The 14,319-nt window shown below is 46.7% G+C and overlaps 1 protein-coding gene across 1 annotated transcript; it reads right to left on the bottom strand.

Moving 5' to 3' along the window:
• Positions 1-794: 794 nt before the first annotated feature.
• Positions 795-14,001, bottom strand: SPINK2 (serine peptidase inhibitor Kazal type 2). Its single transcript, XM_074950258.1, has 4 exons — positions 13,870-14,001; positions 13,747-13,790; positions 11,850-11,959; positions 795-7,294 (listed from the first exon to the last, which is right to left on the bottom strand). Exons 1-4 carry the CDS (start codon positions 13,931-13,933, stop codon positions 7,249-7,251), a joined length of 264 nt encoding a protein of 87 aa, XP_074806359.1. The 5' UTR covers positions 13,934-14,001; the 3' UTR covers positions 795-7,248.
• Between the last annotated feature and the right edge of the window lie 318 nt (positions 14,002-14,319).

Genomic DNA, 14,319 nt, shown 5'->3' with positions numbered 1-14,319 from the left:
AGTGATGAGGACAGAGTCTTCCACAGACACCCTCCCCCCAAAGTTTTTCCAAATAGAACTACAGTGTTCCACAGCAGAAAGAGGCCTTCAATCTACCACAGACATTCAACTTCTGGCACCAACAGATCACTGGCTCTAATTGTTCAGGAACTTCTCTACCTTGCTGTGTAATGGGGTCTCTTTGAGCTGGATGGATCCCACACTAGGAGCACATGCACCCCAGGCACGGGAGATCAGTCTTTGAACAGCAGGGTGTGCTGGGCTGTGCCTGCATTGGGCATGTTCTTGTGCCCCCCCACAGGAACAAAGGGATCCCTCAGTTCCCTCATTCATTCAGAAGCCTAGATAAAGGGGACTCCATAAAGGCCAGACTATAGGGTAGGTTGTGGATCCACTCCGAGAACCACAGTTACTCTAAGGTGAGTAACCTTTCTTCAAGTCCGTGGTTCCCACAGCTGTACGCATGCAATGCACAGTGGGTACCATTGGCAGGGGCAGAGCTGTCCCCATGGCAGCTACCAGGAGCTGCAGCACTTGACGTCCATTACCCGCTCAGGTCTGGCCCCACCGCCCCTCCCCAGTTCTGACAGAGGGGTCATGGGCCCAAACCTGAGCAGCACTGCAACCCCTATGCACCAGATCACAATGCTGCTCATTCAGTCCTGGCCCTGCTGCCCCCACATCATGACGGAAGGACCCGGGGCCAAACCTGAGCTGGCAGGGAGGTAGCCAGGGCTGCTTCTCCTTGCCCCTGCCATGGGGCTGGATCCTGCACAAGGGCTCACCTGGGGGTCTGGATGGCATTGCTGCACTTCCAGCAGCCTGTGTCCCCTCCACTCTACCAAAAGGATTTGCTAAGTGTCAGCCCCAAGACCTACTTCAAGGACGAGGTGCTGCGGTGAGAGTCTGAGTGAGGGACCCGGCTGGGAGAGGGGCAGTGGGGCGCCCTGAAGGGCGAGCAGAGGCAGACATGACAGGCTCTGCCTAGGCCCCAGTGATGGGTCTCGGTGTGTGATTCTGTTTTGTTTCCTTGCTCTGGACAGGATTTTGTTGGAGAAGAAACTTTGGGCTGGAACCCGGAGGCATCATGCATTGTGCGTACTAGGTGAAAAATTTCTGGGGGTGTCCCTGTTCAATTCTGCAGCTGTGTGGTTCCAACTCTAGGAGACTGACAAGCAGAGCCCGTCTGGAACGTGGGATTGAGAAGTCCCTCCTGACTGTCACTAACTAAACGATTGTAATGCTGACCTACCAAGCTTGGCATCTGCTCATGCGGCCAGATCAAGGGCCCATTGCTTAGAGGAAATAAGGGAATTACTCCACGTAGCTACCTTGCAAATTCCAAATATTGGGATGCTGCTTCAGCTTTAGTATGTGGAGGGAGAGGTATATCTGCCATTTGATAGCAAACCGTATACCCTACATAGCCCTTTTTGATATTCTCTGGGACAAGATGGCTTGACCCTTAGAAGCGCCCAGGATGGCAATAAAAAGACAGAACAAAACTCCCTCTCTCGGTAATATAACAAGGCCTTTGAAATGGGTGAGGTGTGGATTTTATCTCCTGGAGAGGAATGGGGTTGGGAAAGGAAACAGGTCATTTAAGAGGTTGGCTGAAGGAAAGGCTGATTTGGATAGAGCTAAGCAGGCCATTGCCATGCTGGAGATGAATGCACTGGAGCTCTAAAATGAGAGCTCTGGTCTGTAGCACATGAGAGAGACGTTCGCCTGACCTGTAAGAGCTGAGAGAGGAAGGGTCCCTGCTGGATGGAGGAGAAAAGGTGTGTCCTGGTGATGGAGATGAGGAGTAGCCACAGAGAGGGGGTGCCGACTTTTGAAGCTACGTTAGTACCAAAAATGCGAGAACACACAGCAGTGCCGAGCGTAGAGACGCAGTGCCTATGGCAGTGCTGCAGACGTGGTTACAGAACCAGCAGGTGCCAGCACAGGGGTTGATGCTGATGCCAGTACTGATGTTGGCATCTGCCATTTGTGAGCATTTTCAGGCACAGGCACTACCTCAGGCTTGTGCTTGCCCAGGGCCAAGTCAGAGACTGAGCCAGACTCACTTGCCAGTTAGGTGAGCAGGCTTAGTGACTTGTTTCCCAGATGGTCAAGGTTTGGGCCTCTCCTTATGGGAAGAGGAGGACCTGTACCCATAATCATGCCTGTCCCTGGTCTGGGATGTCCACTGATTCAGGGAGCAGGTGGTACTGGTCTTTGGTGCTGCACTGGTGGTCGGTACTGAGGCAGTCTTCTGTGCCAGATCTTTGCCTGACAATACCAAGGATTTTTAGGTGATACTGACCCTGGGAACACAAACTGGCTGGCAGAGACTTAGCAGGGGGCACATGATACAGAGGCACATTGGTGCTAGCTAGCAAAGGGTTTGCTATTCTGTGTCAGCAACGCGTATCAGGCCTGACAAACTCACTCACCCAATACACTGCTTTCATAGTGCTTATCCACAAAGTGTCTTGTAAGGTATCAAATGAAAGCCAATGACATGCTGCTCATTAATATCATTGTACAATGTATTTATTGACACTATATAAGAAATTGTGCAAAACAATTGCAATATGTATACAATCTGTAACAAGGCAGCGTGGACAAGCCAAGTTTTCTGCCAGCCAAAGCATGTCTATGCCTCTATTGCTATCTCAGATGTAAATTAAGCATTGTAAAGCCAACACAATGGACACCCTATTTGCATGTGAAGTCAGCAGGAAAACAGGTTGACAGGAGATGTGAATACACTGGAGAACAAGTACTAGGGGAGAAAAGTCTTAGGTTGGGGGTTCATTTCAACGGGTTTACTGGACTGTAAGAGGAAGGCAAATGGACTCCCCTTTATCCATCACTGGGAACAAAAAGGACAGCAGTTTTTGTATCCATGAGCAGTGGATCCCAGCCAGGGGTGTTCGTGACAGTGCAAGGAAGTGTTAGAAAGGTGAGAAGCTGCTTTAGACAAGGATTTTAGCCTGTTAGGTTTTGACTCTAAGAAGTGTGCTATACCGTTTGTTTTACACATAAACAGTTGTTTCCACTTCTTGTCCTTATTCACTAGGTCTTAAAGCTTCTCCTTAGATAATAGTGAAACAGTCGTAAGTTTACTAACGTATTTCAGAGCTACACTCTGCTGACCCATATCCAGCCTCTCATCCACTGTAATCCCCAGGTCCTTTTCCGCAGAACTGCTGCTTAGCCAGTCGGTCCCCAGCCTGTAGCGGTGCCTGGGATTCTTCTGTCCTAAGTGCAGGACTCTGCACTTGTCCTTGTTGAACCTCATCAGATTTCTTTTGGCCCAATCCTCCAATTTGTCTAGGTCACTCTGCACCCTAGCCCTATTCTCCAGAGTATCTACCTCTCCCCACAGCTTAGTGTCATCTGCGAACTTGCTGAGGGTGCAATCCATCCCATCATCCAGATCATTAATGAAGATGTTGAACAAAACTGGTCCCAGGACCGACCCCTGGGGCACTCTGCTTGATACCAGCTGCCAACTAGACATCGAGCCGTTGATCACTATCTGTTGAACCTGACAATCTAGCCAGCTTTCCATCCACCTTATAGTCCATTCATCCAATCCATACTTTTTTAACTTGCTGGCAAGAATACTGTGGGAGATCCTATCGAAAGCTTTGCTAAAGTCAAGATATATCACATCCACCGCTTTCCCCATATCCACAGAGCCAGTTATCTCATCATAGAAAGTTGGTCAGGCATGACCTGCCCTTGGTGAATCCATGTTGACTGTTCCTGATCACCTTCCTCTCCTCCAAGTGCTTCAAAATGGATTTCTTGAGGACACGCTCCATGATTTTGCCAGGGACTGAAGTGAGGCTGACCGGTCTGTAGTTCCCTGGGTTCTTTTTCTTTCCTTTTTTAAATATGGGCACTATATTTGCCTTTTTCCAATCATCCGGGACCTCCCCTAATCACTATGAATTTTCAAAGATAATGGCCAATGGCTCTGCAAGCACATCAGCCAACTCTCGCAGCATCCTCGGATGCATTAGATCTGGATCCATGGACTTGTACATGTCCAGCTTTTCTAAATAGTCCTTAACCTGTTCTTTCACCACTGAGAGCTGCTCACCTCCTCTCCATACTGTGTTGCCCAGTGCAGCAGTCTGGGAGCTGACCTTATCTGTGAAGACCGAGGCAAAAAAAGCATTGAGTACTTCAGCTTTTTCCACATCATCTGGCACTATGTTGCCTCCCACATTCAGTAATGGTCCCACACTTTCCCTGACCACCCTCTTGCAAAACTGCTTCATGTGAAGGGCAGGTGGCAGTGAGGTGCCTCAAATTTGGAGGAGCAGAAGAGGGTAGATCTGCCTTGGAAGCTGATGCTTCCTCTTGAGGGTCTGAAGTTCACCTCACACTGTTTGAGGCAATATAGCTTCAAATGGGTGTCCCTGGAGTTGTTCTTACTCAAAACCACTGACACATGGCTCTTATCAAGACAAGACAGACAGCAGCTGTGGCCATAAAGGGGTGGAATTAAACTGGCATAGGACAGAGGTTTAAGCCAGAGGGCTTCAACTCTGTCATGGTTTTAGTAGACTCACTGTTGGTACCCCACCCCAACTGCTGGCATAGCCATTCTTTCCTCTGTAGCACCCCCGCCGCTAGTCACTCTCGTCCTGTGATGATCCACCTCATCTCAGGACTTGGCCCTCTGGCCAGGTCACATTTTAGTCCCAGCTCATCCATAGTAATAAATGTACAAAAGTTTTCCCAGACGTGAAGAGTAAGCTCAAAAGCTTGCCTCTCTCACCAACTGCAGTTGGTCCAATAAGAGATATTAGAGAGACCAGGTTGGAGACGTAAAAGTACAAGAGTCAAAAAATGCCCTGATGAAAAAGATCCTCTGACCCCTCTTGGACTATTCCTCATCCTCCCCATAAGATTTAGTCCTCTGCCCTGCTCTGGGCTCCATAATTCTTACACTGGGCTTCTATGCCCCTTTCTCAGTGCTGGTAGGAGAATCCAGGCACACCTCTGCTCCGAGTTCTGGACTAGGGACCCTGTATGAAATAGCTATGTCTGCTCCTTCATACACATTGCTGTTTCCCTGTGCTGCTTCTTACCTCCGAGCCCCTTGTTCTGCTTCGCTACAGTCTGAGCATAACACAGCCTCTGCTCTGGGTCCCAAGCCTTGGGCTTCTCCCTAGGTCCTCACAGCTCCATTCTCTGCTGGAATGCTGGCCCTTCACCATGGCTTCTTTCCAGGGCCCATCACAGGGATTGATTCTGTCCCTGTGACCTCCTTCTGTCTGCCTTCCCCAGGCTCTTCCCAGAGAGGGAACTCCCTACCTCCTCTCTCCTGCATCTTCCCTATTTTTATGAAAAATCTTCCCTATCCTTATTTTATGAAAGTGACCCAGCTCCTCTCCAGTTGGGTCTAACAGCAAATCAAGCCTGACACACTAGGTGCAGTCAGGTGAGCTAACTCAGCTCTCAGACACGTAACTCTTTATCCACCTATATGGAGCAAACACCCCAGCAAGGAGGATAGAGGTGCCAAGGGACAAATTTAGTTTAGATTGTTCGGTTTTCTTGGTATGACCAGAACAACATAATAAAAGAGGCTAATATTTTGAGGGGAATTACCCCTAACTAATACTCTAGAAGTAGATTGGGTTAAGGGTAATGCAAGGACTCCACTTGTTCTGTTTAGCTGCCATCAGTGGTAAGAGGGAACGAAGGGATGGTTGCAGCTGCTCTGTTCTTTGTGCTTTTGGGTGGCGTGGGTGGAACTAGAACATTCAGGACACTGCTATTCAAAAGCTTCTGAGCTTGGATACATGGGGCTCAGGTCAACTTAGAGTGGAAGCCACACTGACACATATTCGAAGAACTTATTTTCATTGGTCTGAATTTTTGTTCCTTATTCATTAACAAGGTTCCCACTTCTAGGGTATGAAACTATTTAATAATCATCCTATATAACTAATGTTACAGTTTAACAGTAGAAATCTTGGTAAGACAACATCTAACTAAAAAAAAACAAAAAACACTTTTAATCCTTCTGTGCAACCAAGTAACATTCTGAAACAGCTAACTTACTAGTTTATGCCTAGACTCTGCACTGGAATTGGCTATCATCTTCCTGAGCCCAGGAAGAGTCTCATTAAAGTGAATGGACACCCCAATGATGCTCTATGCTAGCAGTTCCTGATACAGCATCAGGGGCTTAGACTGTAATATGTTCCCCTCTGGGGCTAAAGTTATAATATTTTAACATCAGTATCATAAGACATCACTAAGGTGGAAATGCATTAAGCTGAAGTTCTTATTTGATAATAGTAAGAATTGAATGTGGGGAATGTTAAGCTGGCACTTTGCTTTTGCTACTGACTAATGCAGAAATAACAAGATATTTTATTCAAAGTAAGATGGAGTCATACATCAAAGTGAAAAGCGTGCATAAGTAGTTTGCAGTGTGTAGACTGATAAAAGCTAAAAATAGGTGTGGTATAAAACTTATTGACAATTAAAAGCTGTGGCTTTCAACAACAGAATCAAATGGTTACAAAACAAGTTTAAGCATTGTGGGCAGCAGGTAAGCTGTATTCCCGCTAGGGCCCACACACCACCAAGAAGAATCTGTATTGCAAATTCAGTGTGGAAAAGACAGTCCCCTGCCTATAGCAGCCAGCCAAGATCTCAGGGGAGGTAAAAGTTGTTTGTAACTAGAACAAGTTATCCTGGCTTTTTAATTAAAAAATAAAATAAAAAAACTTCATACCAGTGACTTTGCATTGGTAGGGGACGATGTGGAACATACAGCACGCTTAGAAATTTGGTCTTCTAAGTAAAATTATGCCACACCTAGGGAGGTTAGACACATGGATGGTGCAGCAATGGTGTAGTATAACCTGCAAGATCCCCACATACCAAGCTGCCTCAGCTGCTCTATGAAGTAACCATGCCATCTCAGACAAATTCTACATAGATAATAAAATCAAATTAGATTCAGAAATCTTCAATAGTGTAGTATCTTCCAAAGAAAAAGGAAATATAGACTATGAGAATATAAATGAATCTTACAGGTACATTCATAAACTTGACTACTACTTTAATAAAATAATGGTACTATGTCTATTCAAAAGTGGTATAAGAGCAAAATAGGCATTTTATTTAATCAGACTAAACTACACACAGACAGCAAATTTAAGACACTGTTTCCTCTTCAATCTGGCTTTCCTCTGTTCCATGTTCAAGTTTAATACTACCGTATTAGCAGTATCCCTTCCAGCGAATTTTGACATCCCTCCTATTTTCCCTGTAACCAGAACAAAAAAAAAAAAAAAAAAACATTAGAAGATAGATTCTAATAGAGTGGCAAACAAAACACACTTTCCACAGTGGAATTGTCTTCAGCTTCTTTCTACATCTTACAAGTAGAATCACATTCAGTGATGTTTTCAGCAAATCTTACTGCAAAACTACAATATAAAGTTTTATACATCATGCTTAAATGACTTATTAGAGAACACCTTATTTTTGAATCTGTCATCCATGCAAGACTTGGTAACAGTTTATAAACCTGAGGAGTTTTAACTTGTGATAGAGAAAGCTTAAAATGAATGCCAAAATGTCAGTAATCCAAGAATATTATCTTGTAGGACAGGCTCACACTCCCTGCAAAGTATCAGAGGGGTAGCCATGTTAGTCTGTATCCACAAAAACAGGGAGGAGTCCAGTGGCACCTTAAAAACCTAACATTTATTTGGGCAGGTTTCAGAGTAGCAGCCGTGTTAGTCTGTATTTGCAAAAAGAAAAGGAGTACTTGTGGCACCTTAGAGACTAACCAATTTATTTGAGCATAAGCTTTCATGAGCTACAGCATCTGATGAAGTGAGCTGTAGCTCACGAAAGCTTATGCTCAAATAAATTGGTTAGTCTCTAAGGTGCCACAGGTACTCCATTTATTTGGGCATAAGCTTTCATGGGTAAAAACCCACTTCTTCAGATGCATCGAGTGAAAAGAACCAAATTTAAACCTTACAAAACTGCCTGGCCTCATCCAAAAAACCACTGGAGAACGGTGGTGGCGGGGGTACATCTTCTGAACAGTGCATTCCCATTTTAGGAGGTCGTTTCTCCCCGTCCCCTGCCTCTTTTACACTTGTATCCCTCTTCAGCATTTTGAAGGGAGCAAACCAGGGAATGCAAAGTTAAGATCTAACAGAGTTTTGTTTTGGGGTACGATATTAAATTTGCTTTGTTTACAAATCAAGTTTTTCTGACTGCACTGAAAATGAGAAGAATTAGAAGCTGGACTTTTTTTCCCACCTCTTAAAGTGATGAGGTTTTACAATTGGAACTGGCAATTGTGTCGAAAAAGCAGAGCAGACCCTAGCTTCCATTTTGACAAGAGTAAAAACTTGTTTTAGTTAGTAAACAGGTGTAAGTGAGATACAAGGAATAGGTGTTTCTGTATAGTAACTTTCCTGACCATAACCACACTTTAGTACAATGTTGATTATAGTTTTTACAAATAATTTGTTCAACTATTCATATTGGTTAAAAAATACAAAGATCCATAGTGAATACAAGATGGAGTTTCTATTATGGCCTCTCTACCACAACAGAATCAAGCCATCTGTAGAACATCGAGATTTATTTTACTCATCATAGCAGTCAAATGGAAGATGCTCATCCTTACTTTTGAGGAATTCATGTTACAAATGGCTGAATCAGAAATCTTTTTATCTGAAAGTAACAGAGCCACTTACTGAGCTGAAATGATGATCAACTTTTCTAACATTAGTATCGGTTTATGAATACTATAAACAAAAAGTTCCAACCAAAGACACAGGGACTTCTTCTAAGTTACATTAAGGTCACTTTAGACATCTCTGGCTGTTTAAAAAAAGCCTTATTGCAGCACCACACCAATGTAAAGGGGCTTTAGTGCAAATGAAAATAAGATCCCTAGAGTTTAGAAAATGAAAGATTAGCCACTGCCATCATACAACTCTCATCTGAGCACCCATTTAAGAATAAACCAGGCCCAAACTTGCTCAGTTTAAAAAAAAAAAAAAAAAAAAGCACAAACCTGGATTTTATGGTTAAAAGAGAGCACTGAGTGTAAAGAGATCTGGGATGTATCCCTGGTTCTGTTGCAAACTTCCTGTAAAATAATGGGCTTGCCAAGCAATCTCCATGCGTCAATTTCCCATTCTGTCAAATCTCTTTATCTTACAAGGGTACTTGCAGCTTAAAAGTATTGTTTGCAAAGCTTTTGTAGATCTTCTGATAGATGATACAACAGAACTGCAAAGCAGCCATTCATTGCAGTCAGAATACTATCTCTAGTTGCAACTTACTAACTCCTATTTCTTATTCAAATAGGATGTACTTACCTATCTGCTAAGTCATTTCAGCCACTTAAGATATACCAGTCACTGTAAACAACTTACAAACTACTATACAGACATTAAGTTAAATTAAGCAAAGTTGAGGTTGGCAGGTAACTAGTGCAGGAGAAAGCACAATAAGCAGAGCTCACATGGACGAAAAGTCAAGCAACAAACATGTCAGAGGGTATACAAGCTTCCTGTATGAAAGTAAGAGCTCTTCCCACTGTTCTCCTTCCTGAGAAACTGGGAAGATTTGGACACTGCACTCTTCTGAAATTAAGTGACTACTGCATATATCCATAACTGTTTTTTCAAAGCTAAACAAGGGAAGTATGAATAAACATACTGATGAATAAGGATTTCAAAGTCAAAAGTTTTAAAACAAAGTCATTCAAACAATCAGTGTGCTACAAAGCAGCCAAGTAAGCAAACTGCCAAATGGGTTGTAATGAAACTTAAAAAAAAATCCACTTTCAAGCTGATACCCATGAATCTTCAGTCCAAAAGACATTTTTGAGCATTTCATAAGCCATCAAATATGAGGGTTTAAGGTACCATTTCATTTATATGAAGTGTCAATCCCATAATGCACACACAAAACCATATAAAAATTACACATGAGCAGTATACATCACTAGATACCATAAATTACTTCTTAATAGACACAGGGAAAGTAATCAGGACTTTGCTTAGAAACTTCTTTTGGATTTCTCTGTACCCTTACAAGATAGGGTGCTGTGCAGTGACCTATTTATGAATCTCAATTTCATCTATTTAGAACTACGTTGGAACTAAGTGGTAAACAGGAGAAAATTTTCATTAAGTATTAAAGTTGAGACAACATGCAGACAATACAGAAGGGAAACAAATTTCCTTTAAGATATTCACTGTATGAGTACTGGTATCAGGGTAGATTTGATTTAAATCACTAATCATTGGGAGGGTTTTGTTTTTTTTTTTAAATCATGGATTTTTATCCACCGTGACTTGTATTGATAGTATGTCTTGAGTAGACATATCAGAGCTAGCTTTAATCTAGCTCGCTCAGGTCCCAGACTAGTGAAGCTGTGTCAGCACTCACTTCAGCATGGGATAGGCCTGCAAGTAGTTATCCAGTGTTCCAGGTGGCCTTGTAGAGTCCATGCTGAAGTATGCCCTGCTGCAGCTTCACTGTTTTGGGACCAAAGCTAACTACTCGAGCAGCAATCACATTGTGATTTCAGTATAGACGGTATGAAGTGGGACAAAATATTTCCCCCCTCAACCATAGGCAATGCATGGTCATGTTCCTCCTCCCCCCCCCCCAAGTTTTCTGCTTGGCCCACAAGGGGAGGGGGGGGAGGAAGAGGTGCTTTGTCCTTCTCTCACTGGGCCTGCCCCTGGCACGCTCAGCCCCTGTCCCTGGCAGCCAGGCCTGTGTGGGGAGCAGAAAGGGTGGGACCAGCTGCTTTCCACGTGGGCTGCTCTGGGTCGCAGCGGCTGCCTGCAAGAGAGCCTGGCTGAGGTGGTGGCCTGCCCGGCCCCCTCTACTCCCTGCCCAGGCCTGGCTGCTAGGGACAGGGGCTGAGTGAGCCAGAAGCGTGCCGGGGGGGGTGGGGAGGGGAGAGGGGCTCTCTCTCAGGCAGCCACCATGCTGCACAGAGTCAGTGACCCAGGCTACCTTCAGCTGCTGTGAGAAGTGGCTCCCTCCCACTCCCCACCCAGGCCTGGCTGCCAGGAAGAGCAGCTGAACATGCTGGGGGAAGGGGGGTGGGGGGAAGAGAGGCACAACAGGAGAAGGAAAAAGCCCCGCCCCCCCCCCCAATGGTAATTCCGGTGGGGTGGGGAGAGCACAGGAGCTCCAGGCTGGGCTCAGGGCGAGGATGACACCGGGCACAGGAGACATGTGGGGCAGTCACATCTTCCCCTTTAGATTGTGCCCTTCCAGTATCAGGAGGCACGAGTCATCTATGCCCTCAACATTCGTCACTCAACCATTTTCCCTGCATAAGAAACTATGAAAGGTTTAAGTCTAGAGCCCCAAAAAAAGATTATAGTAAAAGCACCTCTGAGGCTGGGATAGCTTCATCCCACTCCCTCTTGGGGGATACCTTTCATGTTCTATAGGTCCCTGATTCTATGATGAGCTGGTAGGGTGTTGGGTCTTATCAAGCAGTGAGCAGGAGTTATGTAGCACAACAGAATAAAATTCCCACAAGCCACTAGTTTTGCAGGATACATAAGTGAGTGTGCAGCATCCGTGGCTAACAGAATCCAAACTATATCATTTCCATGTGACACCATAAAAAGTGTGCTATAGGAGATCAATATTTGAGGAAATACTCCTACACATACAGTTTAAGAAGTGTGAGAGAGCTGAAGTCTGTTTCAGTAACGCAGCCTGGAAAATGAAAAAGAGTCACTACTTTATGTGAAAAGTTTGTCATACTTCAGACAAAAAAAAGATAGGATGTGTCCAAGTTGCACAATTACCTGTTTGAAAGGCAAAGTGCACACTCATTTGGATAAGTGTGCCCATCAGTCCCACAAACTGGGTTAAAGTTCTTTGGACATCCAGGCAAACCATACAAGTAGCATTTTGGCTAGAGAGGAAACAAACTTATGAAACAGTCTAGGATAAGCAACTCCAAAACAGCATTTTGGAAACCTTTAAGCAATTTAATTGAATTTTTTTTTGGATTAAGCAATTTAACAAATCCTGCCATCTTCCAATGGCATACCAATGTACTTATATACAAAATAAAAATCAACATTTCATAAAAATTTGTGGAGGAGTTGTGAGATATTGCATCACTTTCCTAGTTATGTGGAAATGTATCACTTCAGGCTTCACATACTAACTGCTCCCTACCATTACTTAGCTAAATACTTATATTGCTTAACAGTCAAGGGGACCTTAGTCATCATTGCTAAAAAAGGAGTGTTTTTTAACCTTGGGATAACTAACGCACGGCAGCTCTCCCAAAATAGAAGTACAGTGAAGACAAAAGGTTTTAGTTTTTGCACAAAATAAACTCAGAGGTCAACCCAAGTTGGGTGTGTAAGGCTGGCCTCCACAAATTTACCTCCTGGTAAAACTGAAGTGCTTTGTCTTCACTGTGTGTTTACCTCAGGATCATTCATGCACTTCAGTTACCCTGAAAGATTAAAAAAGCCACCACAGCATTTTTCAGAGTAACAGCCGTGTTAGTCTGTATTCGCAAAAAGAAAAGGAGTACTTGTGGCACCTTAGAGACTAACCAATTTATCTGAGCATGAGCTTTCGTGAGCTACAGCTCACTTCATCGGATGAAGTGAGCTGTAGCTCATGAAAGCTCATGCTCAAATAAATTGGTTAGTCTCTAAGGTGCCACAAGTACTCCTTTTCTTTTCACAGCATTTTTAGCAGTGAAGACATGGTCACTTAACAAATCAACAGCGTACTGTAAGATGGAATCCATTCAAAATCACGTTTGCATAACATTTTAGGGCCAGAATAGGAGGTTTTATAGTGAGAATAAGCTATCTGGAGCTAGTTATCTTGCTATAAAATCCTACGCTTAAATTGTTAGTCAACACAGCTATGTTGGCCAGGGATGTGAGAAAGCCCCATGCTACATATCCCGTGCTGACCTAACCCCGGCTGTGGGCAGAGCTAGGGCAGTGGAGAACGTTTCCAGCAGCCTAGCGGCTGTGGCCCAGGGAGATGGTCTTCCTACACCAACGGGAAACCCCCCTGCAGGCGCAGGCCGTGTCTGCATTTCAGGTTACGCTGCCATGGCTACCACGCAGTAACTAGTGTAGACATATCCCTAGTTGAAGCATCAGCTACCCCGCTGTAAAATCTTCATCCTGAGGTGGCTAGCGGGGGTCAAGCTCCGGTGGGAAGAGGGGGACGCGGAGCACTGACTACAGCGAAGGACGCAGCTGCCGGCCTGGTCTCCGCCAGGGTTACAACGCGCGGCGGCTGAGGGGCCTGGGGAGCCAGACAACCCCCGCCGGCCCAGGCGGCCGGGGCGGAGGGCAGCCTCGACGGAAACGCCGCCGCACAGAGCCCGCAAGGCGGCGAGACCCCCAGCCGGCCGGGCCAGCTGGCGGCCCGCGGGGCCGGGCCAGGGGCTGCCCGCGCCGCAGCCGGGGAAGGCCCCACGCGCTGGCTCCCCAGCCCGGGCTCCCTGGGACGGAAAGGGGGGGGGACACCCGGGGCTTGCCCTGTGCCGGGGGGATGGGCACGGGCCCCTGCCGCTGCCCGCAGACACCCGCCGGGGGATGGTGCCAGGGCGGGGCGCTGGGAGGGGGGCAGGGTGCTGCGGGACCCGGCGCGGCAGTGCGGGGCGCTGGGGACCCGGGGGTGTTGGGCGGTGCCGCGGGCTGCCCCGGCCCCACTCACCCAGGCGGCGGCGGCGGCCCGCGCGGGCGGCGGCAGGAGAATCCCTGCGAGGAAAGAGGAGCGCAGTGTTACCATGGCAACAGCAAACCCCCCCGCGCCCGCGCCCGCCCGGCCGGCCGGTACCTGCCAGCGCCCCGCACAGCAGCAGCAGAGCTGTCGCGCGCACGACGCGACACCGCACCCCCATCTCCGCACCCAGCGGCCGGCGCCGCGGGCCGCCCGCTTATAGGGCACGTGCCCCCTCGCGTCACAACCCGCCCGGCCCACCCTGCACCACTGACCACGCCCCCGGAGACGACCCCCCCCCCCCGCACCCGGGGGATGTGGGCAGGGTCAGTGGTGCCCATGGGAGTGAGGAGAGGAGGTGGGGCACCTGTGGGGGAGGTGGCTCCTGTGGGGTAGAGGGGCTGGGATACCAGTTGGGGTGGGGTGCTGGCTCCAATAGGAGTGGGGGGATGGTGGCACCTGTGGGTGGGGGGATGGTACAATGGGAATGGGGGGTGGCTCCTGTGGGAGCAGTCCATAGGGCAAGGAGCCAGCAGGGACCTTGCTGCCGAGCTCAGCTTTCCCCCC

Source organism: Natator depressus, chromosome 4 (genome assembly GCF_965152275.1).
Source record: "Natator depressus isolate rNatDep1 chromosome 4, rNatDep2.hap1, whole genome shotgun sequence".
NCBI lineage: Eukaryota > Metazoa > Chordata > Testudines > Cheloniidae > Natator > Natator depressus.
This window is presented reverse-complemented; position numbering and strand designations above follow the sequence as displayed.